We start from the raw sequence: 27892 nt of genomic DNA, 5'->3' as shown, positions 1-27892 counted from the left end.
TACACAGTATACCCTAACCACAGTCTTAATGCCCAAATATCTGTACAAAGGTCTGTTTGTAATATACACAGTATACCCTAACTGCAGTCTTAATGCCCAAATATCTGTATAAAGGTCTGTTTGTAGTATACACAGTATACCCTAACCGCAGTCTTAATGCCCTAATATAAAGTGCTGTATTAACACTCAGACGAGATCTGGCACACTTGCCAGTTTCTCTGGACTCCTGGAGCTGCAGAAACAAACATATTTGTTATCGGTTTGATTAATAAGATGCTTCCTGATTAATGTAAAGGAAAACTAAAAAAAACAGAAAACTAAATAAACAAACAAACAAAAAAAAGACCAGCGTTTCCCCTCCCCCCTCTCCCTTCGGATTTCGGTCGTGACTGCGGCCGGAAGCCAGAGAGCGCGAGACGCTCGCTCAGATCACCCGACTCAGCGAGATCGGTAATATCTGTTATCCATTTATTTATTTTTTCGCTGACCCATGTAAATTAGATTTCCTGGCAACCCCCTCCTCCCCCACAGCAAAGGCCTGAAGGGGTTCTTTTTTTTATTTTTATACTGGCATTCTGCAATACTGCAAGCTGGTGGCCTCATCAGTGACTACAGAGCAAGATTGATATCTCTCATTCAGGCCCGCGCTCCGAAAGGCGCATCGATCTGAGGCTGTCCGAAGGGCTTAATTCAGAGCCCCAGAACCTCAATAAATAAAGCGCGGAAGTGTCGGAGAGCGCGGGCCTGTCGTAAATCCAGCGCATGAACACTTTGCGCGCTCGCTCCCGAGAAACACGCGACCGGCGCTCAGGCTAAAATAAAGCGCGGCTCGCTGCAGCGTCGCAGCTGAATCTAGGCACGGGAACCCGGATTGTAGGACACGCGTAATCGCAGCAAAATGACGGAATGTAATTGGCTTATTTCTCTCGTTCAGCCAGGGGAGTTATTTTAAGCTCTTTACCCTTGAAGTGCAGGCCAGCCTGTGCGGGATTTTGATCAGATATTAAACCGTTGGGAGATCAGAAAATGAGGGGAAAAAAATTGAATTCCCCAAGTGATAAAAATGCCGGGACAGCAGCTTTAATCATATGCTCATCAAAACACAAGGTAGAAAAAAAACAACGTGTCAGTAAGAATGCTACAATTTATTTTGTGTGTTATCCTTTTTCAGAAAATAAAAGCATTCTTGAGCTCTTGCATAACAGTTCTAATCACTTTGCACTGCAGCACTGTAGCATAACAAATCCCTAAGCATATATTTTTCTACGATATCTGCATCTGTGATTTCTTTGTACTTTTTTTTGGGGGGGGGGGGGGGGCAGGGGTCCCTTTTTGAGTTAAATGGTCAGCGTGAGAATGTTTTTTTTATCTTGAGGACTCCGAATGCGGTGCTGAGAAATTAACCACTGTATGCAATGTGCCTCTACATGTACACACTACGAACCTGAAATATTAGGCCCCACCCCGTCCTAAGCTGGAGGGAGGCAGTTGAGGAGGTGCAAAGAGGAGGGAGAAGGAGTTACTCCTGACTGGGCAGAGGGTCCCTCTCCAGTCTCCTACCGTAGCAGTTGTAGGAGATAAAAGGACGCTATAAATGTAGGCTAGCCGAGCTCCTTGCTGTAGGGCAGACTCATTAAACGGGGTTGGACTTAACTGGGACACTCGGTGATTGTTCCTGTGCTCAGATGTGCTCAGAGACTGCGCTGATAGGCTGTCTCAGCTTAAGTATCATCGGCTTCACCAGAGCCTGAACAGTTTGCGCATCTTGGAGTTTGGATGTGTGCTCATTCTGCTACCGTCACAGCTGCTAACAAGTTTCAGCCAGAGAGTTGGCTAAGCTGGCTAAATTCATTCGGCAAGTGAATTTACTGATGCATCCGCCAGATAATTTTCTGGTCAGAAATGCTGCATCCAGGTGCAGTTCCACCTAGAGGGAGATTCTGATTCACCAGAACAAGAAGCAGACCATTATTTAATTAGCAAAGCACATCGCCAGAATTCACACTGATCTCATACCAGAGCGCCAACCTTGTTAAGCTCACAGTACCACAAGGTTATGAACCTGACAAGTGTGGCTATCACCCAAGTCCTTCTGGGATTCACAGCCTTTCACTTAACAAACATACTGCAACATGTACTGGGACTGCTGATGTAGAGCTGAAATATCTTGCTGCAAAAGAAGCTAAACTGTCGCAATCACAACAATGGTGAAGATAAGCAGTACTGGCGTTGGCACTGAGCGAGTTCCCCAGTGGGGCTAGCGGACCCAGGGGAAGAGCAGCGAGGGAGAACGTTGCTGAGGGAGAGCCAGGCTGGTCACGGTTTAATGATTCACCACCCTGCTCCCAGGCCTACTGAGAGAGGCTGACATATGCATCTGCTGATCAAGCATACACGCACACACACATTCACACACACACACTCACGCACGCACACACACACAGACACACATACCTCACGCACAGGGCTGCAGCTATGCATTCTCAAGCCCAGGACTAAATATATTGGGTGCCCCCCCCTATATACTCTGTAGCAGATTAAAAATAGTTACGTCCCTTATCTTGGGCCCCCCTAGGGCCTAGGACACGGCGTCCCAGTTGTCCCCCCCAACTGCGGCCCTGCACACATAAGCAAGCATACACACACAGACACACGCTCACACTCAAGCACACGCACACGCACACGCACACACACACACAATGTGCAGCTGTTAGAAGGCTTACCTTTGTTATTATACACGTCTAGGTAGTTGGGCGCTGAAAAGATGGTGATTAGTGAAGGGAACCCAGTGGTCTGGCTCTTCCTGTACATGCGATATCTGCAATGACAGATCACAGCAGGAGAAATGACTGACCGCGGGCAACAGCCCAGGCCCCGGAACCCGGAGCAGCCGTCTGATTTACAAATGTCTTTTTAATGGAAAACTCCCCTCGCATTCCACCTCCTCGGCTACGTTCTCTGAGCCGCGGGGGGCCCGCAATGCATAATAATACCCATAATGCACACGGGCTATTTAATCTCAGTAATGGAAGTTGGACTGCTTGTGCTGACGCCTGGGCCTTTCCTTCGGAAAAGATATTCTGAGAGACAATTTCACCATTACGTGGAGAGACAGAACATTAATACTCAGCACAAGGCCTCAGAAATAATACCGTAAATCATCGCATGCAAATAAAGATGTTTATTGAGAAAACTGCTGGTGGCGGTTCCTTTTGTGTGGGTAATCGGAGGAGGCGGGAGAAGGGGAGTGGAGCGACATCTTCGTCTTAATGAACTGCTTGTTTCTGGCCAAGCAGGAAGTCGCGGGGAGCTTGGACTCTGAAGTGCCCACGGATGTAAAACCGAGGCCCCGCCCTCCCTGCACCATTGGCCCTCGGCTGGTCTGAGATTAGACTTTGGGTTCCTCTCCGCCCCCTTTTTCTCCCAGAATTCCTCACAGCTGATGACACTCCTGAGAGAGGGGTTTGAGCTCACAATGACCCCCAGTCTAATCGGCTGTTCCCTACCCAGATGGATTAAAGGGTCTTACACGTGAAACCACAGCATTCAAACAACCCCCCTTCTGCTCCGAATGTGGACACCAGGGGTAATGGGAAAAGCCAATCCAGGGCACAGCGATGTGGGCTTGGGAAAGAACTCTATACAGAACGATTCCTGGGCAGGAAGTAATTTGCTGTCCTTTACTTTCTACATTAAATTTTCCACAGAATCAATGCCCTACAGTTACCCTTTAGAGTAAAACAAAATGAGGTTTATTATCTTGTTTTGGTCTGGAAAGAACTCAAAAACTGCAATGTTTGTGTTTAGTGAGCTCTTCTTTCCTGCATCCCACCATTTTCCACAATCCTGTTAAGGGATCAGGAGACACATTTTCCGGTTTTGCCCAAATTGCATCAGTTGGGATTTTATCTGCCCAAGCATTTCTGATTCCATCTGGAAAACACCATGTGACAGCCTGTTTGTCAATTCCCCTATGCAAAAACAAATACACACTAAAATAATGCTTCACTGGATATAACTGAAATTCAATTTGTTAGGTTTTCTCAAATGAAAAATTTTAGGGTCATATTTTTTTCTGTGTGCATAGACTGATAGATTGAAATGACTGATTGATTAAACATGCTCAGCCAATGAGCTGATTGATTGATTGATTAAACATGCTCAGCCAATGAGCTCCCTCTGAAGCATGTCAAAGGTGCAGAAGCCTCGCTGGAGATTTTCCCCGTGGCACTGTCCCGTCGAAAGCTCCGATCGCCTGGCTGAGCGGTCATCCTTACCCAGCGTCCTGCGCTTCGTGTGCCCGGATCACCGATAACAAGTTATTGTGCTGCAGGAAGTCACAGACGGCAGGGTAACTGCAGAGAGAGGAGAGGGGACAGCTCAGTACCTCAGAGGCCAGCCAGAACAAGAAGGGCTGTGCGCTTTCTGCTGTTAGCTAATAAACCTGTAATAACAATTCATACACGTGTAATAACGACATGGCTCTTCTGTGCATGTACATTTGTACTGCATGTTTATACATCAAGAGTGCCAAGTTGGTGAGTGTGTGTGTGTGTGTGCGTGTGTGTGTGTGTGTGTGTGCGTGTGTGGATGCTGTTAGAGAAAGAATGTGTGTGTATGAGTGTGTGTGTGTGTGTGTGTGTGTGTGTGTGAGTATAATTCATCGCAGATTTTTCTATTCACAATGGGAGGAGTAGAGAAGGAAATCTCACCTCTGATGAGATCAGACCAGGAATGAAGAGGCCAAAAAATTCCCTGTCACCATTTCAAGGCTGTAACGTTTACAGGTTTTCCACGCGGTAACCTTTCCTCTACTTTTTCAGAGGAATCAAGCAGAATATAATTTTCCGATATTATCTAATTGCCCCAGCACCGGGCACAAGGTTTGAGGTCTCCAAGGGTTCATCAAAGCCAGACAACCCAGCCTCAATGGCTGTTCAGATTTTAAAAAGTCATGTGGCTTTGGTGATCTGCTAGTCTGGATTTCCATGGCAACTCCAAGGCAATTGTAGACCACAGTGTGCCTTCCGTCCAGCAAAACAGAGCTAAAATGATGTCACAGCTTTAACTTTTCACAACTGACACAACACTAGCCAAGAAAGGATGGTCACCCCCGCTATTACCTCTATCATTGAGGGTTTCCTTACTGTTTGAGGGTTCTTTTTTTCTTCCCACTGGGGAGTTTTTATTTTATTTTTTACCTCAATTACTAGTTTTTTCAAGTGTGGTTTTCCCAATATTTTCCCAAGTGAACGACCGCGCAGAAAGGTCTGTCTCAGCTGGGGCGTGCAGCTGAGTCATCTTGGGTTCAAGCCCCAGTTACTGTCATTATCCTATAACTATGACTGGGAATTGGTACCACAGCTACGGTATAAGACCGGTGTCTTCCCTGGAGAGACAGGGTGGGTTTAAATTGGCCACCGCGCCTCAGACTATTGCTACATTAGTTCCTCTCAGCAATGTGCCAGACCCTCCCTCAGGCCACTAAACTGACCGCATCCCCAAAGCCTTTCTCAAAGCAGCTTTTGGACGTTTCTGCTATGAATTACATGGATCCATTTGTGTGCGTACATGTTTTTTTTTCTTTAATAAGGAGCACCACATCTGTAACTTCCACTGGGTAATGATATGAACACCCCATGCCACAGCTAACAATGGCACTGCGGAGCTCACAGTCCTGCGTGAACTGGGTCAGAGATTTCAGGTCAGGATTCATTAATCAGAACCTGCAAAGAGCTACACTATTATAGAGGCCTACTCTGTCATCTCTGATTCTGTACGTATCCCATTCTATCAACTTTCTCCTCATTGTCTTTTCCTAGGGTCTGGAAATCATTTTGTTCCAGCTGTTCCCCAAACCCTCCCCCCCTCCAGTTTTTGCAGACTACGGAGTTTTTGTTCCCCCTCCCCACTTCCCCCTGAATAGAAAGCTCCCGTCCAGGGCTGTAATGGTACAGTTGTGAAAATGCACCATGGCGAGTGAATTTTGATTGATTGACTGGCTAATTTAGGTCAAAGGGAAACGCCTGCCACTCATTCCAGTTCCCGCCAGATGAGGACAGTGCTCTCACTCAATGCACACTCAACACGTTCAACGGATTGTCCCTGAAGTGCCAGGTAGAGCAAGCGGACCAATCACGTAATAGTTTGGCAATTCGTAGGACTACACAGCCTCTTACACCTCTTACCCCATTCAATATAGATGCATATACTAAAGGGCCTGAAGGATTGAGTCTGGAGACCATGTGACAGCATTTAGACAATAAAGCCTTCCACTGGCTGAAGCCCATCACTAATCAGCCACTCACACTGCATATTTCCTCAGGTAATTATCTAAAACCATTCCCATGGCCTCACCCTGATCACAAACCCTGCTGTCGCCATTTGGGTCCCTTCAAAATGGCGGCAATTACACGCCTCGACTGCGCCTGTAATAGAGTACTGAGGGATCCCGCCGTTCTAGGAGTCGGGTGGCAGTAGCAAACTCTGAGGTTCGGACCGCTCTCTCAGTGAGCTGCGGCACGTTCCCTCATGAAAGCCAGCGCGCTAGCATGTCTGTCGTCATGAACAGCCGAGCACGGACACACACACACACACACACACATGTCCGCTGTGACGCAGTGTGACATCCACAACTGTATGAGAGAGGGCATGTGAGCAAGAAAAGGAAGAGGGAGTGAAGCAGAGGAAGTAGGAAGACACACCAGGTGCTCAGGAGCTAAAGACTGTAGCATGTTTGTATGCGTCTGTGCTCAATTTAAATAAAAGCATTAAAACAGTAACCATGCAACATTAAAACCAATGCAAGCTGTCCTACACAAGCTACAAGCTGTGCATAGAAACATATGTATGAACACTAATAGTGAATGCAGACACACTATCATGACAAGCTTACGCAATGGGTTAAACTCATCATAACATTACAACAAGATGCAAAATCTAAACTGTCTCGTCATGACAAACACATGCACTGGGTCAAACCTAGGTCATGTACTGGGTCAAACATGTACTGGATCAAACATGATAGCCAAATACCTGTCTCAACATGAAAAAACACAAGTACTACGTCAAACGTGTGAAGACATTGACAAAACAGCACTGGAGTCACTTTCTCAACATCTAGGCATTTGATGGCGGTTAAAATCCCGCTATATGTCATGTGGTCTTGATGTAAATGGGTGTCCTCCAGGACTGATGCAAGCCCTTTGGCTATGTTTTCTCCATTTCTCGATCGTACACGACCGCATTTAAATCCAAATGCCAGCGTACCCGTAGCCTGTCTTTCCAGTGTTTTTCGCGACCGAGATTATTCCCCTTACTACAGGCATGTGATGTACTGTCTCCCTGAGGCCAACGGGAATACATGAATCCATAAAATGTAGGATTAAAAAAAATGTGGAAAGACCTCACGGCAACCAGGAGGGGGCGGGAAGTGGAATCCACTGGGGAGATAGCAACGGCGGGCGCTGATACCGCCCATCTTTTTCCAATTATATGATATGGATTCATCCATTTATCAACCCACCCGACAGAAGAGCCTGGAGGTCACGATGAAAAATCTGCTATACTGGTTGCCTATTTACCCAGAATTCATTTTTGTTCTGAGAAGGGTACATGTATCCCCTCTTACAGATGCCCTATGTCCACAGACACTTCTAAGCCCCCTTATCAACCCACATAGATCTTTTAGTGGTTATCTAAAATAACCGCTGACACCAGAAGTGTTTGCAAGCAGCAAGCACATATAAATTCAGCAGGTGGGGGTGTTGGGGGGGTGGGTAACATTTGACGTCAATTATCAGCAGTGGCCACAAAAAAAATCTCCCCACTGTGAGAGAACTACAGTACAAAGCATAAAGCAGAACTCCATCGAACCGCTAACTTATGTTCTTCAGAGATGCTGGTAATCGCCCCCATCCACGTTCCTTACCCCTCAGTCCCACCCCCACGGGGATAATTTATGGGGTTGTCCGGTGCCTCCACCTCGGCACGCGGCCAGATCCATTACACGAAAGGTCACGAGGGCTCAGCCGCCAACGCCTCACCTTGGCCAGAGGTAAATCACCATCGATCCGCCAAAGATGGCCAAAGGACACCCCAGCCCACAGGGGGGATGTTATGGTCGCAAACACCAATTAAGAGACCGGACAAATGTTTACTGCAATAGCAAGGGGAACCTATTCTGTCATCATAATGATTCCATAGATCTTTGGGAGTAACGGATGATAACTGGGTAACAGCCCAGTCAGATTCAGGCTATATCATTGCTAACCATCCTAGGTCATGCAGAAACAGTCTGGTTTGAGCAATTAGCCAATCGTCTCGAACTGCAGACGTGACATCCTGCCACATTCCGCTGTGAGTGCTCTAACGAGGTCATTTGCCATGCAGGTGACGGGTGAAGGATGAGTGCGCCAGGTGCGCCGCGTTGGCATGGTAACGGGAAGCAGCCTACCTGTAGAAGTAGGAGCAGCCTCGCACAGTGTTGTGGGTGAAGTGTTCCTGGGTTTTCTCATTCCCGAAATCCTCCAGGGGGTCAGACCATAGGAGGTCGCACATGGGACCGTACGCGGGTGGCTCTTTGAACCTGTCTAACTGGAGGGGGATAGGGTGGACAAAGAGGCGGACGGACAGACAGAGGGAAGGTATTAGGCCCATGTTTCTCAGTGATGATTGGATGCGAGCAGTTTTTTTTTGAAGAACAGGTGGTTAACCAAATCCAGCCTGGTTATCTGCTGCCATTGTCAGTCACAATGGCTTGGACTCAATTCAACACTTGACTAACAAATAAAGGCGAGTGTTACTTACACATACACAACATTTGTCTCATTAATTCCGATCTGGGGAAAATGCATTTGAGAATTTCTTGTGCTTGTCACAGTTTCAGGTTTGCCTGCGGCTTTATCGATTTACTAGGTCTATAGTGGTTCTTCTTGCCTTTGTATTTGTGCTTGCTTGTGAGTCATTGCAGATAAGAGCATGTCCTCCGTTTCTATAGGTACGAATGTAAATGCATTTATCTTTCATTGGCAGATTCTCTCCTGAAGACACAGCTTGCAGGAACAGCCCGGTATAAGCATGTGCTATAGATTCTTTAAGTCCCGCCCACGACAAAAAAACGACTGGACCTAGGAAGTGGTTTGGCACTATTGGATTTCCCAAAGAGGAAAACTTCATATAAAAATCATATCTTCTCCTCAGCAAACAATTACATATTTTGCGATAAATCAATCACAGACCCGCACAACCAGTCAGTCAGCGCTGTCTCCTCCTTTGATATGAAATCGATGTGTCGCTCAATCTGTTGTGATGGGTTAGCGAAAGGAAAGCTCCCCTGCCGGCGTCTGACGCGCACGCTAAGCGCTCAACGAGTCGGAGGCCCGAGGCGCCGGGAACACGAGCGAACAGCAGATTACGCTCTTTTGCCAGCAGTCCTGTGCCGGAGAGGGGCGCGTATCGCCATCCGCTAAATAAGAGCATTTCCTGCGTCCCCTCCCAAACCCTTTCATGCCCAAATCTCACATTCTAAAAGCAGAAAACAACTCATCTCATCCTTAAACGTGAAAAACACTGTCACATGAAAAAAACTTTCATCCTTCCATCCTTTCCTCACAACCCATCCTGCAATTCCCTAGACGAACAGTGGCCTTGTCAGCTATGCGTAAAATAGTTCAACGTGTGCGTTTATTTAAGCTTCTTAAAGTTTGTAAAGGTTTAAAAATATATTCACACGAGCAATTTCTAAGCAAAACATTTTTCTTTCATTTCTGAAGGAAGGAATAAAAATAATTCTAATGAAAACAAGTGTACGCTCAAAATTGCCCCAAGGGATCCCTGTCAGGGACAGCATAATGCCCAGTGATACTGACCATATTCAATTAGAAAGGCTCCGTAATTGCAGTGGCCAAATCCAATTTGCTTTATTGAATTCAGGGGACTGCGAAACCTGACTCTCACGCATTTCATTTATTTCTTTCTTTAAACGGCAAAGGGCCGAATCCCTCTCGGATCCGCACGCTGGCATTCTCCCTGTGCCTCAGCTGGCCCAGTTTAATAACCAAGCTCAATGTTTACAAAGGAAATATTTGAAGGGAAATAAACTCCTCCATTTCAGTTGCCAGCAAAAAAAAAGGGACGATGAGGAAAAAAATATGCATATATTCCACATTATAGTGAATTCTTGACTACATTACTGTATTCCTCTTTAACAGTTTCAAATCCTTGTCAAATAAATCGTTTGGCAGAATATAAAACAATGCACGATTTGTCATTCAGTGATCAGACCTGTGATAAAAAGAAAGAAAATGGGACTGTGGGCTGCAGCTGCGGTGCTTTGCAAATTAGCATTTTGATTCAAACGAAAGGAAAACAAAACACCTCATTACTGTAAAAATAAAATCACTTTTTAAATCGCTTCTTAAAACGTTTTGTCTCCTGTCTAGAACAGATAAAGAGTCCTGAAATTAAACTGCCATTATTGTAGAGGCTAAGGTTCAATTCAAAGTACACAACTGAATTTAAATTGAAATATTTGGGAAAAGGTTCAAAATGAGATTCAAAGAGAGAGAACAAAACTTATCAAATAAGGATGGGACGGCACCCACAAAGCCATCCACTTCAGATTTAGATTTTTTTAAAGTTAAATGAATTGGGGGAATACAGCCTATTACGAATAACCTGGGCAGTGGTGCCCCCTGGCTGTGTACCCCAGCTACATTAAAATTTTGAAAATCAACTTCCACATAAAAAATAAAAAACTGTCAATGTCTAAGCATGCCAACAAAACAAAAACTCAAATACCTTGATTTCACTGGTTACGGATGAGCCTAACTGTACAAACCTGGGTGTGAGTACTAACACTGGGAGATCGGGGACAGGTTTTGGGGTGACACATACTTTCCTTATGTCTTCGAGGTTTGTTATTTCTGGGGACAGCCCTCCGTGTACGCACAGGAACTGTTGGTTCATGAGGGCAGCCAGGGGAAGGCAGTCGAAGGCGTCCATACAGGCGTCATACACCCTCTCCGAATACTTAATTCTACCTGCCGGGGACAGACAAGCGACACCGCAGCGCTCAGCCAATGAGCTAACGAGCTAACGAGCTACCAAGCTAACGGACCAAGCCAAACATCGCTCCCTCCCTTATTCACTCACACTCGTCTCAAGACAGGCTGAGTGGGAGATGCTGCATTTTATGTACATCACTTTTCATTTGCAACGATGGCCTTCTAAAATAAGCGCCTCATTGTCGATAAAAAATAGATTTTACTTTTATTTGGGGAAGGGGGGGTATGTTAGTTCAAGCAAACTATGTACTTCTGTTGGACAGTTCTATGGACAGATTAGTCAAAAGTGGAACTTTTTGGACAACACAGGTTCCATTATGTTTGCAGGCAGCTGATTTAATAAACTTTTTTATTAAATGAAATAACAATTAAACATTTGTTTTGTGTTTAATCTAGTTCCCTTTTGTCCGATATTACATTTTGTCTAAATATCTGAAATAATTCAGTGTAACAAAGAGTGCAAATCAGGAATAAACATAATAAACATTAGCAGGGTGAAAAACTTAAATATGACATCCAGAAAAATCTTTACATCTAAAATTACACATATCTTCAACCTAGGTTTTTTCAGTATGTAAAATGCACAAAACAAAACTCCCCTGCGGTCTACTTAAACATGCACTGGCACAATGGCTCCTGTGTATCCATTTCCTTTTCATAAACCACGCACACAAATATCAAACATTCGCATTATTAGATTGAGCCATTTCTTTGCACATTTCTCATAACACAGGATCACTCTAAAACACACAAGCACACCAGTCAAGAGCCATACTTACATTCCTGTTTAAAGGTGAAATACTCTGTTAAGTGTCTACATTCATGGTTCCCACGGAGCAGAAACAGTGTTTTGGGATAAAGGATTTTTAAGGCCCATAGGTACAGCACACACTAGAATGGAATGAAACAGAACAGAGTCAGACACACACGGCCATTCACCGAGCGGTTCTAAGAGGGGTTTTCCCCTGTTTACACTACACTAACGCAAAGCGTCTGTCCGCACTGCCATGAGACACACAGGGTTTGAGATAAACTTCCGCAGAGTGTTGACAGCTCTGTGGTCGACTGATTGATTAATCTGTGCATGACAGAAAGTTATCACGGTATGAAAAAACATATTTTATTAAAAATAGCCTTAAACAAAAACAAACCACTAGCTTATTCTACTGAGCCTAGGGACAGAATGTGCTGAAAGTGTTCTGGAATTTTCCCTGCAACAGATAATTGCACAAAAAGATACATTCACGTTCCAAAAGGAACCAGTAATGTTCCACTTGTGGATTACGAACAGGGGTAAACAATACAAGATGACGCTGTCAACGGAACAGAAGAAGTGGGAGAATGGTGCGCACTTACTTCAATGCTAAAATAGCCTCTGTCCACATAATCCCCTAAAAAAAGGTAGCGCGTGCTGGCTGGAGATCCGCCCACTTCGAAGAGCTTCATCAGGTCGAAGAACTGCCCGTGGATGTCCCCACAAACTGCAGGGATCACACACAGAGAAATGGTTTTCAAACATAGGGACACAGATACAAGACACTACTCTATCTACAGATACACACACGCAACATACACAGACACACACACACACACACATACATGCGCAGACACACAAGGACACGCACACACATGTCATAATGTTCACAGATGAGTTACAGCTCACAGTGTACATATAGCAAATATGCCTTTATTTTCAAAAGCGAGCTGAATAAAAAAGAACATAATAGCACTTATACTAGCGTGGCTGTACAGCGAAACATGCTATTAACCAAAACAGCAATCATGGGAAAGAGGAATTTAGTTTCGAATACAGGGGAAGAAAATGAATCCTTCTTTTAAAAATGTCATTGAACTGCACAGTATTACTGGTATCTATAGGGCTAAAGTAATTATTTGACCCAGGTCGTTTACTGAAAAAAAACAAAAAAATGTATTCCATACTTTATTCTGCTCAAACAGAAGCCTACAGATGACCAATGATAACACCCTTCTGCCAGAAATCTGAGTGAATGAGGGTATGCTCCACGATTAAGGATGTTCTGTACACAACCAAAACCTTCCCACTGTCTTTCAACTCAACATCAGCACCCACCAACCTGGAAACAGAGGCATGGCCTGGCTGCTGTATGAATAATTAATGAAATGGTGTGTTATTACACTGTACTCTGTGTGTGCAGCCATAACACTGTGTGTGTATGTGTGTGTGTACGTGAGAGCATGTGTGTGTGTACATGAGAGCATGTGTGCATGTGTGTGTGTGAGAGAGATAGCATGTGTGTGTGTGTGTGTGTGTGCGTGTGCGAGTGTGAGAGAGAGAGCATGTGTGTGTGTGAGAGACAGCATGTGAGTGTGTATGTGAGACAGCATGTGTGTGTGTGAGAGAAAGCATGTGAGCGTGTGTGTGTGTGAGAGCGTGTGTGTGACAGAGTGTGTGCGTGCGTGTGTGTGTGAAAAAGAGCATGTGTGTGTGTGAGCGTGTGTGTGAGAGAGCATGTGCGTGTGTGTGAGAGAGTGTGCGTGTGTGAGAGAGAGAGCATGTGTGTGTGTTTGTATGTGTGTTTGTGTGTGTGAGCGTGTGTGTGTGAGAGAGCATGTGTGTGTGTGAGTGCATGTGTGTGAGAGAGCATGTGTGTGTGTGCGTGTGTGTGAGAGAGAGCATGTGTGTGTGTGTTTGTGTGTGCGTGTGTGAGCACGTTTGTGTGAGTGAGAGCATGTGTGTGTGTGTGTTGTGTGTGTGTGCGTGTGTGTTGTGTGATGTGGTGAGAGAGCATGTGTGTGTGTCTGTGTGAGCGTATGTGTGCGTGAGAGACAGCATGTGTGTGTGTGTTTGTATGTGTGTGCATGTGTGAGTGTGTGTGCGTGTGTGTGAGAGAGAGCATGTGTGTGTGTGTTTGTGTGTGCGTGTGTGAGCACGTTTGTGTGAGTGAGAGCATGTGTGTGTGTGTTTGTGTGTGTGTGCGTGTGTGTGTGTGAGAGAGAGCATGTGTGTGTGTCTGTGTGAGCGTATGTGTGCGTGAGAGACAGCATGTGTGTGTGTGTTTGTATGTGTGTGCATGTGTGAGTGTGTGTGTATGTGTGTGAGTGAGAGCATGTGTGTGTGTGTGTGTGTGTGTGTGTGCGTGTGTGTGTGTGTGTGCGTGTGTGTGTGCATGTGTATATACTCAGGATGTGGTGTTAATGGGATGAAAGTGATGGGCAGGGGAGTAACAGCACTGAAGTTGTGCTCTGCTCTGCTGAATTCAGCTCACATCCAGCAGAGCTGCCCCAGAAAATCAATGGCTGCTCTACGCGTATGGATCGCTGACAGCGCCGGACGCCACGCCCGGGCCACCACGCGCGCATCATTTCCTGTCTGAGGCCAAAACAAACAAACGAGACTCGCTTCTAGTGACAAGAATGCGCTCATCGCTCAAATCATCAAACCATAAAACCATAAAACCATAAATGAGTAAAGCATGGCCCTCTCCAGCAGGTAAGGGTTGTGAAAATAACACTAATATTCTCTCTGACTGTACAGTAAGTCTCCATTATTTTATCGGTTAATGCCCTTGCAATGTGTACACAGATTTAGCACATGCCTCTCCAGCTGACAGCTTTTAAAGGGTTGCTTCGTCTAGGAGAAGGCGAGCCAGTCCTTTTTAATTTATTTTGGCGTTTTCACTGCCTTCCCAAATGTTCCTATAGTTTTCAATTTAGTCATTTGGCAGAAGCTTTTAGCCAGAATGACTTACAGGAGTGCCTTTAACCGGGTAAGCAAAGAGCAGCAGACAGAGATAGTCTAAGCTACAGTGAAATAAATGGCACCATCAGGGTGCGTGACTCAAGACATGCCACATAAAAGGATAGTTATTTTCAGAGCAACACAGTGTCACTGTCTCCACAACAAAACTTTAAAAGACCATTGAAATGCGTCTCAGACACAAGTACACAAGCACGCACGCACACGCACGCACGCACACACACGCCCTGTGGTCCCAGGACAGCCAGTCCTCCAGGCCCGATCTGCGTGCCACGCACACAGAAGTTCAGTCCGAACAGCACACGAGGCGAAACCATCAAGTGAGTCACGCGCAGCTCCACACCACTGGGTCTCGGTGCGCAGGGGAAACAAAACATAAATAATAAAAAAATAGATCTCACACGCACGTTATGTACAGTCACGGTGACCCTTTTCTCCTCTCCAAACGGAACTCTTGTTCACCGCTGCGCCGTAATGTTTACCGCAGAGCCCCCCCCCACACACACATAAAGGCACTGTTAATAATGCCTTTATGTATTTACATTGGCTTTCCCGTCCAAGTGTCAGCACGCACTCGCTCCGTAGGCTTTCGCTAGCTAGCCTCTGGACAGCACATCACTCAACCTGTCTGTGGCACCGCAGCTCGGCGCTCCCCCTTCATTTGGTATTCATAGAATGGTAATTGGATTCTTTGAAAAGGGACTTCGTCTCATTACAGCTCAATACTTATTTTCAAGTTTTGATCTTTTAAGCTACGGCCATTTTTACATTGGACTCGCATAGACATTACTAGATTAGCTGATAAATCGAGCACCCTCCAGCCACCGTTATCGCACACTTCATGGAAATTTCCCTCGGTGCCCACAGAATGCAGCGCGGTGACATCATGCCGTATCGAACACATATGGCTGCATATCGCACCCGGGTCTTTTTTCACATCAATCCTATTCTCTGGGCAGGGTGCTCAATCTCTGATTCGCCAGGACCAAAATGGCAATGTCCTCTGCACTGCTAGTCCTCCGCTAGTACTGAGTAGTGGTGGAAGTGAAACGACATCTGAATCCTTGTCTCCTTATATGAAACTTGTCTGACTGCCATATGTAATGATGTGGACCCTTCTCCACTTCCTCTGTATTTGAGAGGTGAAATGGAACCATCTCCAGAAACCATCAATGGCAAAACGATGATGTTGACAATGGCGACAGGATCACGCTCTCCCTTTATCAAGCCATCGCATCAGGGGAACAGAGCCTGTTTCAGCATCCATGATGGGGGGGGCTCCCATCTCCGCCTGGATTCAGCCCAAAAGCTGCCCTCTTAATCCTTAAGAAAAAAAATCCTCTTAATTTTTTAGCTATCAAGGTGTGGAACAGCTTCCATCTCATGTAGTAGTGGCAAAAAATCTTCAGAGTGTTCAAGTGTAAGCTCGATATTGAGCTGGATACTCTCCAGTTTGTAGGTAAAGAATCAGCCTAGGTGGGCTGAATGGCCTGTTCTTCTCATTGTATCTTCTTACTTTCTTATGTTTGCATGTTCTTAAAGTAGGCTTGCATGAGCATGACCAGGCTGCAATACCAAACACTTTACCCCGAAACCTCAAGCCTGTGTAACAAGGTACAAGGGAGTACAACCCCATTACTTCCTGTTAGTCCAGCAACTGCTAGCAATGCTTATGAAATATTAATTCACACAGATTCCCCCATTCTTATTCCTGACCTTGAATTGGAACTATTATCGCGTTCCCCTGGATCCGAGCGCTGGGCTCTTTCAAATCTCAAACCCGCCGTGATTTGAAAAGGGGGGGGAGGGAGGATTTGGAAGAAATTGCACGAGGGAACATCATTCAGGGACCCAAAAACAGGGAGCCCGCTCCGAGGCTCCACCAGGAAACAATTAGCGGAGCTATTAGCCTCCCGGGACGGCCTTTGACTGCGAATCTGCTCGCCACAAACGGAACGCGCAGTCCGGCACAATCCTACGCTAAGCCTGTGATTTATCTCTCTGCTTTAAACTCACTTCACAAGTGACTCATTTATTGTTAAGTACTTAGTCCCCTGAACACCCTGCCCCCCTTCCTCCGCCGCCACCCCCCCCCCCCCACCCCTCTGCATTTTCATGCATGGTGTGTAATTGGGATGCATTCGCAACATGATTAAAAGGTTCTGCTTCTCTGTGCGCTAAAGTGTGTTTGCTGGGGGGGGTGGGGGGCTGGAGGGGGGGTGGTGGGAGGGAGGGAGTAAGGGGGGGGGGGCTGCGTCAGTCTATTATTGAATCATTTGTCATCCAGAAAACAACCAAACAGTTGTCACCAACAGAGCCTGGAACACCAGTAATTAGTTGCAACTGCATTAGGGAGAGGAAGACCACGCTCACACAGGGCCTACAGGTTCTGGGTGCGCTGACAGACAGAGAGAGAGAGGGAGAGAGAGAGAGAGAACCAAGGAGAGAGAGAAAGCAAGAGAACCAGAGAGAGAGAGAGAGAGAGAGAACCAGGGAGAGAGAGAGAGAGAGAGAGAGAGAGAGAACCAGGGAGAGAGAGAGCGCGAAAGCAAGAAAACCAGGGAGAGAGAGAGCGAGTGAGCGAGGGAAGGCGAGGGAGGAAAAGAAAAAGAGAGATTTTCAGAGTGGGGGAGGCTGAACTGACAGTATGGAGGCAGGATGTTTTTGGAATTTACTTTACCCACGCTGAAGTTACAGGGACTGAGATACACAGGCGTATTAGCTCAAACCCGACTCATTATCAGTGGAATAACCCATATGGAAATACAATATATGGCACTATTTGGCAAATATACAGACACTTTTGCATTGCAAAAACAATATATACTGCAATATCAAAAAGTTGATATCATTTGCATTTCCCCATATACTGTGCATCATTCCTATAATTCAATAATATACTTAATTTCCAAATATTTACAGTATGTTCCAATTCTAAGCAACTTTAATCTGTGCTATTGACATTCTGAAGATGGTCGAGTCACAGGATGGACAATCATGATGTATATGTTTTTGGGAAGGAAGGGGGGTGGTTTTACTTGATTGGAAAGTTGAAAAAATAGACCAGTGATCTACAGGATACAGCGCAGTAGTACGTTCACCGATGGCCCCCCATGACAAAGGTGCACGTGCCGGTGGTTGACCATCGCCATGGAAACCTGGAACACTGGCATGGAAACAGGATTCTCAAGGACAGTGGACTGCATATGATAGCTGGCGGGATTTCGACATGGCATGAGGAGGGCGCGGGGATTGGTTAGCTGAAGAAGGACGGGGGGTGGGGGGGTGGGGGGGGGATCATGGGTCTGTGGAGCTCCACTGTGGAGGCCATCCCATCACTATGACCCCAGAATCTCGTCTGTGCTCAACAGATCCGCACGAAAATAGCAGCATTTCAGAAATAGTTAAAGATAGCCCTTCATACCAGACACTGCAATGCTACATAATCTGACTTGCCTAAACAGGGACAGGGATTGTAAATTAGCCTTGGCTGTAAAGCACTGATGTACCACATTGGTATCTTGTTTTTTTTAAGTACATTACAATGTCCCTAAAAAAATAAATTAATAAAATGAATGCATAAGGTTTATTACTACAGGCTTAGTGTTTTATGTCTACATTTTTTGTTTTTATGTTGTGACCTATGATTAGGCTTTAAAATTAATAGCCCATTAGGGACAATATGAAAATGTAGAAAAAAAGATTTATTGATGGATGGGTTGGTTGATTGTTTTATTGATTGGTTGCCTGGTTGATCTGCTGATACACTGACTGACTGATTGATAGGATGGATGGTTGTTTTACTGATTGATTGGTTGCTTAGTGGGCTGATTGTCTGATACATTGATTGACTGATTGATTGATTAATTAGTAGAGAGACATAGACACACAGACAGGACGATAGATAGACAGATAGACACAGACCGATAGAGAGATATAGATAGATAGATAGATAGATAGATAGATACATACATACATATATACATAAATACTTACATATAGGTTTACTGAATGACTGATACATTGATTGATTGGCTGACTGACAGACGGAGCAGCAATGGGCCTTACCCATGTAGAGCTGTCATTAGTATAACTAATACAGTAGGCAGGAGTGGGGGAGGGGGGGTGGGGGATGGTTCACCAAACGCTCAGCAAAAAGGTCACTGAATTATTCAAATAACCGACCGTAAAACCTGTTGGCCTCTGTCAGGTATTAACTGACAGGAAGTGCAGGAGATCCCTCCCCCGTCTCATCGCACACAGGTGTCTGGTGACAGGGCGTCAGTCACACACACACACACACGCAGTCTCACCGCGTTACACCTGCCTTCACGCTGGCGCGACATCTCCTGGGACGACAGCCCGCCCCCTTCGATTTAAAAGGTTATTTCTGATCGTATGTGTGGGCAGGCTAATGCTCTTCTGCAGTTGGAATGGAGTGGTTGAAGCCTTCGGTGGCTCTTCTGCCCTCCAACAACGCGGTCTGTTTTTAACCTGCCTCAGACGGCCCGAGCGTATGAAACGCCACGTCAGGAGAGACAATGAAGCACGATTCCTTTCCTGGCATCCGCAGATGGTAAAACGCGAACCAAGGCTTATGTGCTGTAAGTACTTCAGTTATACCGCTCACTGTGTGTTACCCAGGTGGGGGGTTACACGTTGGTGGTGAATGAGGTGAGCCCCACTCCATTCCCCATGATCTAAATAACTTTTAGATTAAGAGACGAAAGGCGCAATGCTTTATTTTCAATGCCATCGTCACCATCATCAACAGTATGGTTTTCCAAGCGGCATACACTGATAAGAAACAATTTATAAGCACTGCACAGTGTCATATCCTCCCAGCAATACCGAGCAATTAATGTTTCAGGACATAATCTCAAGAACCATATATTCTATTATACTGAAAACTACACACTACAGGGAACATTAAATATAAATTTTAAAAATTCATATTTTTGAAAACATTTTCACAGCAGCATGTTTTTTCATTCCACCTGTATTATGCCAAAAAGATTTTATACTTCTAATTTTCTTCCCCTGGGTCTCAGGGGAATATCACTAGGGGGATTATTTCACCCCGTTTGCACAAATCCAACATTAAAAACAATAAGCAGTTTACAGGAAACGAGGCCATATGAATAATACTTTCAAGTAATGATGTGCTGTCGGTAAAAACCCCCCTTCCGCTATGGAAGTAGATTAGCCTTTAGCCTCAGTCTGGAAGGAAACTGCCATTAGCTTGCTGTATGTACACCCAACGCCAGCCAAAAAGCCCATGGGGGGGGTTGCAGTAAAGTGATGAAATGCACAAACAATTATAGGGAGAAGGCAGGAAAATAAGAAAGGAAAAATAAAAAAGAAAAAGCACAGAGTTTATTGAGCGGGACGGTCTGCCAGCGCTAAACGCCTGCTCTTTCTGCAAGATTCTGCCATCAATTTAAGGCAAACTGAACAGCACTGAGTGCACAGTGAATTTTTAACAGAACGGTCTGCCCAATAAATCCTTTTGTAAAAACGTCACCTTGAAACATCTTGGGTTTTTTTTTGTTTTTTTTGCAGTAATTCTAAGTGAAGGAACTGAAAGAGGATCTTGGGATGGCGTCCATAATATTGCATTACTTCTGAAAACCGCAGCGTGAGTCTTGGCTGAGGCTTGGCTACGACAGTTAAAACGCAAGGGTAAGATCTGAAGGCACAGTCGGCTGGAGGGTTACGGTGGCCCTAAACAAGAATCCTGTGGCCCCAAAGTGCTCCAACATAAATCACACCCATCACTTGAATTGTGTGGCCCAGGGATGGTTGTGCTCCTTAACAACTGCATAGAGTGTTTATGGCAGTGACAAGCTCAGTGTAAAGGTCTTAAAGATGACCTGGGCCTGTATTTATAAAGCATCTTAGAGAAGGAATACTGACCTAGGATCAGTTTTGCCTTTTAGCACAAAATGTATAAGGTTAGGATATGGACAGGGAGAAACCTGAACCTAGATCAGCTCTCCTACTCTGAGAAGCTTCAGGAACACACGCCCCGTTCAGCAGGTAGATTTGACATGTTTTGAGGGCGCGGATAGAGAGGGGGTGGCGTGGGGCGAGGGGGGGCTGACTGGGGTCGACTGCCAAGAGCAGCGAAGACGGCAGTGCGGACCGCCACTCTTTACTGGATTACAGCGTGCTCAGAGGGGAGCGGCTCTGAACACAGCTGCTCCCTCTCACAGGCACCGGTGCGTTCCACTGCGATGCGTTTGTGAGCGGGACCAGCAGATCACTCAACACGCCAGGCCATGGTTTTCCGTCCGCAGATCTGCAATTAACTGCGACAACGTGTGTGTGTGTGTGTGAGAGAGAGAGAGAGAGAGAGAGAGAGATAGAAAGCATTTCTATAGCGATAGCATAAACTGCCCCACATCCATCTCCGTGGGGCAATTTGAGCTATTTGTCCCAGCTTTGATATCAACAGTTTTTAACCCCCCCGGGTTCACTTCCTGGAAGGAGCGAGCGACACATCTCTCCTGACTCCAGTGCATTCTCCTGCACTCCCTCCTGACACATCGCTAATGAAGCGCGCAGAAAACAAACGGTGGGCGCTGGGTTCCAGACAATGACAGGGGGGCTTCATTTGGGGCTTCGCCCACTAACGAAGGCTGCGCCTGGTGGTTAATTACCCACCCGCTTATGTCGCGGGGAAGATAAGGGTGGAGAGTGAGAGAGAGAGAGAGAGATGGGAATATAGAAAGGACAGAAAAAGCAGGAGAGGAAGGGGAGAAAGCAAGAGAGATGGGGAGAGAGACAGAGAAAGTGTGTGAGAGAGAGAGAGAGAGAGAAAGAGAGAGAGAGCAGTCTCATAAATAAATAATTGTACAACCAGTGTATTCCTTCTGGTGTGTTTCCGTCTCCAGTCCTCTCAGAAAGAACAGTGCGCACCTGAACGCTCACAAACGACGATCGAAGCTGATGCGGGATGTGGGGGGGAGTCAGTGTGTGAGAGTCACGGTCAAGACACGGGAGAGAGAGACGTTGGCCAGTGTTTATAACAGCTCTCTGGAAAACGGAACAGAGCCGAGGGGAAATGTTAATCTGCCTTACGACGGTGTTCCACTGGAAACTTTCCCCTGCGCTTCCAGCACGGCCAATCAGAGCCCAAGCCTGCAGCTGTGGTGTAACAAACGACAAAATAAAGGTCAACCGAAAGCTTCAGTTTCCAAAGTCAGCACCGTGATATCAATCTACTACAACAAAAAAAAAAAAAAACAACTTAAAAACACGGTTCAATAGCTTCGCACCAGCAGGGAAATGAACGAAACGCAGCCAGAAACGCAGGCGAACGTCGTGGCGCCGGGCCACTTTCAGACTCTCAACACGGCTCTGAAAACGCTAGCGCTGACAGTCGAGTACCCGCAGAGCTGCGCCGGGCGCGAGCGCGGAGAACAAACAAACGCCAGGGAAACCGTTAAAGGAAAAGGAACACATAATATCTGGAGGTGTATCAGAGCGGCCTACGCGCGATGAACTGGTGGGAATACATTATCTGGAGCGCGCTGGCAATCGATCAAACCCGCGGCGGTGGCGGAGTTATCTTCCTGCGCGGATAGACGCGAGGCTGGGGGGGGGGGATAGGAGAGGGGCGCTAGGCAGGGGAGTGGGCGACCGCGTTACACGACTGCGATCCCTCGCCCACGCGGGGTCAGGCCGGAACGAGGACGGGGGGGACGCAGAGGCTACCGACCGCACGGCCGTCCGAACCCCTGGGCTTTTCCGGCAAGCGCTCTGGCAGGACCGTTTCACTGGGCCGCAAAAAGTGGTGGACAGGATCCCGCTTCGCTAGCTCTTCCTGTTTCGGTTCTGTGCTCACACGATGTAGCGCACCCCTCCAATTCTACTCAGACACATTTAGCTAATCAGGCTAATTTACGGCATCGGGCTGCAATTTTGTCTTATCGTTTTTTTGGTTTTGCCACCTTTTTCCTCACAATTTGGACGCGAATCGTACTGGCCAGCCATGGTGTCAGTGTGAGAGAGTGCGGTCCAGGGCACAAGCTGAGTGGGCTTCCCTGGTAGACTGTGGGTACCCGAACTTACTGGCAGGGGACAACAGTGAGCGATGTGACACGGCCATCCTGCACAAACTAAATTGCTCCCTCCCTACCTGCAGTTATGTGTTGCCCTGTGGGCCAGTTGGCCACACACTGGAACAGTGCCTTAACAGATACCAGACTGTGGAGCCCATCCACACACTGAAACAGTGCTTTAACAGATACCAGACCATGGGGCCCATCCACACACTGGAACAGTGCCTTAACAGATACCAGAATGTGTGGCCCATCCACACACGGGAAAAGTGCCTTAACAGATACCAGACTATGGGGCCCATCCACACACTGGAACTGTGCTTTAACAGATACCAGACCATGGGGCCCATCCACACACTGGAACAGTGCCTTAACAGATACCAGACCATGGGGCCCATCCACACACTGGAACAGTGCCTTAACAGAAACCAGACCATGGGGCCCATCCACACACTGGAACTGTGCTTTAACAGATACCAGACCATGGGGCCCATCCACACACTGGAACTGTGCCTTAACAGATACCAGAATGTGTGGCCCATCCACACACTGGAACAGTGCCTTAACAGAAACCAGACCATGGGGCCCATTCACACACTGGAACAGTGCCTTAACAGATACCAGACTATGGGGCCCATCCACACACTGGAACAGTGCCTTAACAGATCATGCCCCAGCAGCACATTCCGTCAGTCACAGTGATACAGCTGCTTGAAATGCAATAGCTTGAGGCCTTTGCATTAGGGGCACAGATGAGGGGAGGGGCTCGACTTCCAAACAGTAATCAATTACATTTGATGAACTATCTGGTGGAGACCTTTCTATTACTATGGTAAATAAATGCAAACGATGTGCCGTCTATTAGGGCAGCAGAGCACCCTGTGGGCTTAACGCATGCAGCGCGAGAGGGGAGTAGGTGGCGAGAGACGAGGAGCACGCGCTCTTCACTTAACGCAGGTGAAACAGCACTGCTGCAGCGCTTCGCTGTCTCTTCCCACAGCGTGCGCAAACCAGGCCCCGGCTACGACAGACCCGGAGAAGGCCACTCTTCCGTCAGGGAGGTAGCTGTTGTACGAGCGAAGAGTAAATTAAAAAACACCCTTCTCACAGCCATAAAACAGCTCCCAAACACAGTGCTCACTCACCCTGTATCATTTCCTTCGAGTGCAGTTTTAACATGGTTGCACGTATCAAGAAAAATGAGTTTTTGCTAATAATTTATAAGTAACAAAAATGCCATACGAACAAGCGGACAGCTGGCTATGAACACAATCTATGATTAATTCAACAAACCAGAGTGTGGGGCACTCTCCCCTCTTTCACCAAGTACAGACTCAAACCCACTGCTGTCGGTATAGCACCATGAGTCTGTAGCCATGGCTACCTTTTTTCTGTGCCAGTTTGGTATCAGTTGCTGATTGACGAATGGGCAATTTTGGTTTTGGTGATAACAACAGTATGTGGTTACGAGAAGTGGGCTGGAGCAAAGGGGGGGGGGGGAGGAGGGGATGAGCAGATCCTGAGGGGTGTCCTGTCGTCCTCCCCCACTCCACCCCTCGTGAGTCTCCATCTGTCCCACTAGCCCCATGTGCCAGCTGGGTGTGTATGTGTGTGTGTGTGTGTGTGTGTGATGGGGGGGGGGGGGGGGGCAGGAATCTTCAGTGTGCCCAGAACTGTAGTCTGTAGCATCTCATTGTCAAGGGGGTCCTATAGTCCAAGGGGGTCCTTGGTGTGCCCAGACTGGATAATGTCCCACATATTCTCTCCAAAAAAGGCTAAAATAAACAACATTTCTTCTCTCCGCCCCACGCATGCCCACAAAACACTTAAGAATTAATAACAACTTTATAGTTCATCACTCAGCTCACACAGCACTTAATTATACTCTATAATAAATACTATGGAGGGCACAGTTACCCGGGGCCATAGCAGAGCCTGCCCATGCCTCACAAGAGAGACCCCAGGAGGCCACCTAGAGCATGTGTGAGTGTGTGTGTGTGCACGTATGTGTGAGAAAATGTGTGTGTGTGTCTATGCATGCACGTGTGAGTGAGATAATGAGTGTATGTGCGTGTGTGTGTGTGTGTGTGTATGAGCATGTGTGTACTTCTTGGTGTGTGGGCATATACAGTTAAGAAAAAAAGTATTGGGAGAGCGGCAAAATTATTGTTCTTTTGACTGTGTACTCCAGCACATTGGATTTTAAATAAAACAAGGAATATGAGGTAAAAGTGTAGAGTCAGATTTTCATTTGAGGGCATTTACATCAATATTGGGTGATTCATGTAGGTCCCCCCATTTTAGGGGCAATCGGCTGCTCAGCTGTTTCTAGGCCAGCTGTGTGCCTTTGAATCCTTAGTCATTACATTACATTACATTATAGGCATTTAGCAGACGCTCTTATCCAGAGCGACGTACAACAAGTGCATTGGTTCACGATGTAGAGGTGCAAAAGAAACACTAGAGTGGAAGTAAGGATCGTAGTGCCAGAAGTGACCACATCGATCAGGACTCCAACCCTGTAGAGTAAGCTGTTCAGCAAACAAGAATCCTACCAAGTACATGCACAATAAAGCTAAGAGTTGATTCTAGGTGTGGAATATACATTTGGAGTTGGTTGCTGTGGTCTGATGAGGGCCAAATACTTACCATTGCCAGTAAAGGTCGTCATGAGGCTGAGAAATCAAAATAAATCGATCATAGAGACATAGATGCAACATTTGGTGCCTCAAAATCTACTGTTCGACACATTGTGAGGACAGAAGAACGCACAGGTGAGCTCAACAATAGCAAATAACCTGGTAAACCATGGGACCCCACTATAGTGGATGACTGAAGAATACTTTCAATTATTAAACCTCTTTTCAACTGTTGAACGGATCAGGAACATTCTCCAGGATGTAGGCACAAATGAGTCACAGACTACCACAAAGAGAAGTCTGCATCAGCATAGCCTCAGGGGTTCACTGCAAGACGCACGGCACTGGGAAAGCCTCAAGAACAGAGTGGTCAGGTTAGAGTTTTCGTTAAAAAAGCTCATTTTAAAAACTGTAGAGTTCTGCAAAAAAAATTTTCTGGACAGACGAGTATTAATCTGTACCAAAATGATGTAATGAGGAAAGTGTGGAGAAATAAAGGAAGTGCTCACAATCCAAGGCACCCCCCTCATCTGTGAAGTGTGGTGGAGGCAGTGTTATTGCCACTGGAACTGGTTCAATTGTAATTCCGATGATGTAACTGCTGACGGCAGCAGCAGGATGAATTCTGAAGTGCACAGGAACAGCTTATCTGTGCAGATCCAACCAAATTCCTCAAAACCCACTGGACAGCACTTCATCTTGCAGCAGGAAATGTCCTTACACATACTGCTAAATCAACCAAGTTCTTCAGGGCCAAAAAGTGGCCTCATTCCAAGGTTTGAGATTGCTGTGACTCCCCAAGTGAGTCCTCTCTTACCTAGGCTTTCTGTGTGCTGTGACTCCCTGAGTGAGTTTTTTCTTACCCACAGACACTCTCTGTGATGTGACTCCCTTTATGAGTCCTCTCTTTCTGATAACTCTGGGCAGTGTAAAAGCCCTTCTAATGAGCAGTTTTCAACTTTTGCCCAATTCTCCTGAGCTGAACCGGTGTGCGTTACAGGGTCAGTGGAGCCTTGCAAACAGACAGACAGACAAACACACACACACACACGCATACACGCACACACACACATGCACACACACACACACACACGCATACACGCACACACACACACACACACACACACACAAACACACAGCCTGAATTTCAAAGATGCCTCGCAGCCCAACTGCTTAGTTTCCCAATTCAATTCTCTGCACTCCATTAAGCCCCATGCAAGTTTAATGCCACGGAAATGAGAGAGAAGGCAGAATTTGCGAAACAGGCAAACAAAACACCGCCTTTGTTTCTGGCCTAAGGGAATGTTGCCGAATATTCTCAAAATGTTTATCGTATCGACAGACGCCATAAAAGATTACCAGAAATTATAAACTGACACTCCTTTAGTAATAATTAACATCTTCCCTGCAGTCGCTAGACTCACTCATGTGGTCTCTCTGCTTCCCTCTCATAACCTCCTTAACTGCCTACATCAAAGCCGTATATTATGTTATGTACATACCCAGCATATGTATTTGAATAAATTACATCAGCGGTTGTCTTGACAGGAATGGTCATTTTTAACAGTGACGGTCCTTCTAAGGCCCTTTTCCAGATTTGGTTAGGCTGGTCACTCGGTTTCATTCTCACTTTTACAATGATAAATCATTTCATCTTTCGACCCAAAGCATTAGGTATTATTAGTTGTTAGACAACAGTTGTGTAGAAATCTCTAAATAATCTGTTGTATTTAATAAATTGTATGTAAATAGAGGTCTGAGAGATGGCAACTCTTCGACAGGCAGCAGAGGTAGTAGCAGCAGTCACTGAAAAACCCCACCTTACAGCAATAAAGACAGATAAAGGGGAGGAGTTTCATGCACATCTTGGTCTTCCCAAACTGTATTTTTTATAGGCCATTCATTAACAGTCAGAGTGGGGGGGGGCAAGTTGTGATGGCAGACAATCTTCCCATCTGTGCCTTTTGTATAACTAATTAAAAATTAATGAAACCTTGATCTGGAAAAGAAAAGAAGCGTGGGGTGGGGGGTGGAGGGGGGGGGGGGAGTTGATGGTTCCAAGCCGTCACAGAGCAGGACAGATGAGGCTCGGCTAACTTGGCAAAGTTCTCCGAAGCAGGTCTGCGATTCAAACTGGGCTCGCGCCGCGCGAAACGCCCGGCCTCTTCTGACAGATAAAAATGGCCGCACATGACTGCTGGGCTGACTGATTGGCTCCCCAGCGGCCTGTCCTGCTGATGGAATGGGGGTTCTGCCAGCACTCGCTACAGTATGGCCTGGAGTACTATGGAGCAGCCCTTCCAAAAAAGGAATACACTGCAATATGATTAAATATATGGGTTTTTAAAGACAAATATATTTATTAGAAATGCATAAAAAAAA

General features: G+C 46.3%; 1 protein-coding gene across 4 annotated transcripts in view; it reads right to left on the bottom strand.

The window, feature by feature from the left end:
* LOC135259482 (protein phosphatase 3 catalytic subunit alpha) overlaps positions 1 to 27892 on the bottom strand; it is a 123656-nt gene that overhangs the window by 22837 nt on the left and 72927 nt on the right. For all 4 annotated transcript variants that reach the window (XM_064343942.1, XM_064343944.1, XM_064343943.1 and 1 more), the window contains exons 3-8: positions 12423 to 12547; positions 11846 to 11957; positions 10897 to 11042; positions 8456 to 8595; positions 4278 to 4355; positions 2724 to 2818 (exon numbers count right to left, since the gene is read on the bottom strand). In XM_064343942.1, coding sequence (XP_064200012.1) covers positions 2724 to 2818; positions 4278 to 4355; positions 8456 to 8595; positions 10897 to 11042; positions 11846 to 11957; positions 12423 to 12547 — 696 coding nt within the window. The remainder of the gene's footprint in view (positions 1 to 2723; positions 2819 to 4277; positions 4356 to 8455; positions 8596 to 10896; positions 11043 to 11845; positions 11958 to 12422; positions 12548 to 27892) is intronic.

The sequence above is a fragment of the Anguilla rostrata genome, chromosome 7, assembly GCF_018555375.3.
Source record: "Anguilla rostrata isolate EN2019 chromosome 7, ASM1855537v3, whole genome shotgun sequence".
Lineage (NCBI taxonomy): Eukaryota > Metazoa > Chordata > Actinopteri > Anguilliformes > Anguillidae > Anguilla > Anguilla rostrata.
Note: the sequence above shows the minus strand (reverse complement) of the source record. Positions and strands in the feature narration are given on the sequence as shown.